General features: G+C 38.8%; 1 protein-coding gene across 1 annotated transcript; it reads left to right on the plus strand.

Moving 5' to 3' along the window:
• Nucleotides 1-678: 678 nt before the first annotated feature.
• LOC311306577 (uncharacterized protein) lies at nucleotides 679-2,280 on the plus strand. The gene is made up of 4 exons (XM_084435067.1): nucleotides 679-1,080; nucleotides 1,248-1,301; nucleotides 1,397-1,528; nucleotides 1,734-2,280. The coding sequence occupies exons 1-4, from the start codon at nucleotides 750-752 to the stop codon at nucleotides 2,033-2,035; spliced, it is 819 nt and encodes a 272-aa protein (XP_084291193.1). The 5' UTR covers nucleotides 679-749; the 3' UTR covers nucleotides 2,036-2,280.
• The last annotated feature ends 1,558 nt before the right edge of the window (nucleotides 2,281-3,838 follow it).

The following is a 3,838-nucleotide window of genomic DNA, read 5'->3' on the forward strand; positions in this document are numbered from 1 at the left end:
TCATTCTTTAATTTGTCAGGCACTTACAATGGCAATAAATATGCCAACTAGTAAACGTTAAAATAGTTTCAACAGTATAGCCACAAGGCTTAAACATTATCTATGTAAACATCACTTACCAATTTTGTCTGCTTAAATTTATATCAAATGTTTCCTCTTTTTGTGTCATAACAAAGCTGGTAAACCTGGTAACTTTAGTAAGATATGCACATGGATACCAGAGTCATGTGACCATCTATATCAGAGGTCAGAAATATATCAGAGGTCGGGATAATCACTGGCACGTGACAATAGCTATTGTATTTAATTTAAATAAAGTCACTCAAACTTGCATATGGACCTACATTGAGGTAACCATTCCTCACAGTCACACAGACTGTTTTATTAAGCCTGTCCAATAAATACTATTAAAGTGTGAGATCCGACAATCCATTCACACGAATTGAGGTTTCTGTGATTTTCCCTTCGCATGCTAAAAGGATGCCGACCGCTGATCTGTATAAAACTTTTTTTTAAAGGGAGAGAGATGAATCACAGTTATTTTCTGCAAATGTTGTAAATAGAGATAAACATCTACTGAGCCTGGAACATCCCTTTGATTATGATTAACAATTAACTTGACCTACTTTTTTTATCTGAAGCAATACAAATCAAGTAGAAAAGACTAAAGTAAATCAGGACACTATAAAAGGAACACTAGAGGCTGTGGGGATGACAGAGCAAGAGCTGGACACACACATCAGTGAAGAATGAAGGGTTTAGTATGTTTACTGCTGCTGTTGGAAACCTTTGTGTTTGTCGTACAGCAGCAGGTCGATGGAGGACTCGATGAGAATGAGATCAGTCAACAGCTCAGATCTGAGAACAGAAGACAGAATCCACCTCAAACAGACACTTCGAGAACTGAAGCTTCAACTGACAGCCAACAAAACTGCCATCTGTGCTTCCCTGACATCCATGCAGCGCTGAGAGAACTGACCGCCACCGTTGCAGAGCAGAAAGCAAACATCAGAGCTTTAGAGACACGACTGAGGGAACAACAGACGTTTATCCTGGAAGAGATGAACAAAAAAACTAATGGTACCTCACCAAAACATTCACACTTTTCAATGATCCTCAAAGTAAAACACCAGTGAAGTACATTGCATAGTGTAATTGTCAAAGTTGAGTGTATACTGTGTAAATTGTTTAGTCTATTACAATTAGTAGTATAAATGACATTTAACAGAATCATTATTCCTTCACAGAAATATCAAATCTTACTCTGAGTCAAGTGGAGGAGTTGAGAAAGGAAAATAGAGGTGAACCTGTGCTTGAATGATGTTAAATGTAGTGTATACATTCTCAGCATAATACTGTAATACATCACAATATTGCTTATTTTTTTCAATAACAGACAGAGAAATAGCTTTTTCAGCTGGACTGATGCAATCTGGCAGTGGATATATTGGTCCTTTTACCAATGAAATCACACTAACTTACAGGAACATCCTCACAAACATAGGAAACGCCTACAACCCAATTACAGGTTATTATCAATGAAATGGAGTCATAAAACTTAGTTTTATAGTAATGAAAACCCTTCTGCTCCATTCAGACATCTATGATGTTGTGTAATGTGTATAAGAGAATTAAATGATCTGCCATCTGTCAAAACTATTACACCGTTTGCTTGGTAATTAATCAATCATACAGGAAACGGCTGATTCTGTATCTCTTGTTATTTGATTTAGGTATCTTCACAGCCCCACTGAAAGGAGCGTACATGTTCAGAATCTCTGTATATGGTCATGGTGGAATTGGATCAACTGTATCCATTATTAAGAATGGAGAGCATGTGGCTGTAGCACATGATTATCAGGCACAGGATCGGTTAAACACCTCGAATGGAGTTGTGTTGGTCCTGGAGGTTGGAGATGTTGTCTATGTGAGACTTTGGCCTGACAGGAGGATAGCAGATACCCAGGATAACCACAACACTTTCAGTGGTTTCCTACTGTTCCCCTTAAGAGAAGATGAACTTTGCAAAATGTGATTCCAATAATTCTGAACCTTCAGCCAGCGTATGATTTAAGATGGAAATAATGAAGAATCATTAACATATGAATCTGTATTAATAAGGACTAATGTGTGTTTGAAATTTGCAACAGATTACTTTATAAAAGTGTGAGCTGTCTATACATATAACTTTGTTTATAGAGATTCAGCACTGAGACAGAAATGACCCATGAATATCACACGTGACTCAAAGGTGTTTTGTTTGATTAAATCTAGAATGTTAAATAATATATTTTTACGTGTAGTTTGTTACTGATCCTTGATCTGTATCTCTTCATCCTACATACATAAATAAGAGGATAAAGAGACAAAACTATTTTTTATTAAGAATTAAAAAGAATATAATAAATATTAGTAGCCTATTAAAAATAAGTAGAAAAAATGCAAATAGATGACTTTATCAAATGCATAGACTAATGATTTACAGCCTCAGGTAAGCTATGTTTCCACCGCAGGAACTAGGGACTTTGTGGTGGTACTTGGTGTGTTTCGACCGCAGGAACCAGGGTCTAAATGAAGGTCCGGGTAAACAATTTCCCCCTCAGAAAGTCCCTGCACGCAAAGTAGTACTTTTTCAAAGTTCAGGAACTTTCAGGGGTGGGACTTGGGCGCTTAACATTTTGATTGGTTGACTCCACGCGCCATTTTATTTCAACCACTATTTTTAGAAGTCTATTGCATTGCATTCACGAAGAATTGTTTGCTACTCGAATCAACAATGAAGTTTAAAAAATACGACTGATGGACTGACGACGAGGTCCAGGCATTATCAAGCTTATATAAGAAGGACGAAATCCAGCGGGAACTGGAAAGTTGCACGCAGTCCTACGTCACCGGACTAATTTAGGCACTTTAGACCGCGATGGAAACTGTTAACTGGCAGATTTTTTAAGGGGAATTTATATCATTTTATAGTGTTAATGTTAATTGGAGAGTCCACAAATGGCTTGGGTATGCAGAGCATCTCCTTCTCTTTATTATTATTACTATTAGTTGTTTATTCATTTATTTACTTTTTTCCCATCTTTTGTCCCTTCTTGATCACCTATTTGGTTCAGAACTGGGACACACCATGCGTTTTAGTGGACAGTTTAGGAAGATGGGGCCATACACATAACGAGACTAAAACTAAACAAATTCCTTAATAAACTTACTCCCTCAGGGTTTGGGAGTGGTTTTGTAGGAGACTGTGCAATGGATGACCTCTCCCCGGCAGGACAAGAGAGCGAACAACAGACCCACATAACAGTTTCAGAGTCCATCGAAATATGGTATCCTGGCCGAACATGCCCTGCTGTTCCAGTCTAATGCCTCTGAATGGTGGACAGGCCACCCTGTATCACCTTGGGGTGTTCACCAACCGAACCCCCTTCCCCTTACAATTTAAGACAATAAGCTGTCCCTCTTCCTCAATTCAACTATTTCACAACAAGTTACTGAGACTCCATCTATCTCCACAAGCAGTCGGGGTACTTCTCCTGTGGAAGAGATGGCTTGTAGAAGGTGTGAGGGGATGGGGTCTAGAGGGCAGGTGGTAGGATGACTGGAGAGGATAAGTTTAGATACTTCTTCCTCGGTTAGTGGAGAGAAGGAGAGAAGGATATTGGCTGTGGGAGAGGTTGGTCTGGGTTCCTGTGTGTGTGGAGCTGAGAACTGATTGCTGATAGTTGTAGTTTTGTTGGTGAAGAAGTTAGCAAAATCATCGGCAGTTAGAGAGGAGGCGGGTGGTGGTGGAGGTGGAAAATGCCCAAAAAAAATAAAAATTGTTCATGTCGCAAAA

Source organism: Rutilus rutilus, assembly GCF_951802725.1.
Source record: "Rutilus rutilus genome assembly, chromosome: 16".
NCBI classification, from domain to species: domain Eukaryota; kingdom Metazoa; phylum Chordata; class Actinopteri; order Cypriniformes; family Leuciscidae; genus Rutilus; species Rutilus rutilus.

Excerpts from the sequence above, each read along its gene's own strand:
- LOC311306577 (XM_084435067.1), top strand. The coding sequence starts at position 750 with ATGAAGGGTTTAGTATGTTTACTGCTGCTGTTGGAAACCTTTGTGTTT. Across the intron at positions 1,302-1,396 it reads GTTGAGAAAGGAAAATAGAG|ACAGAGAAATAGCTTTTTCA; the intron begins GTGAACCTGTGC and ends TTTCAATAACAG. Across the intron at positions 1,529-1,733 it reads CGCCTACAACCCAATTACAG|GTATCTTCACAGCCCCACTG; the intron begins GTTATTATCAAT and ends TATTTGATTTAG.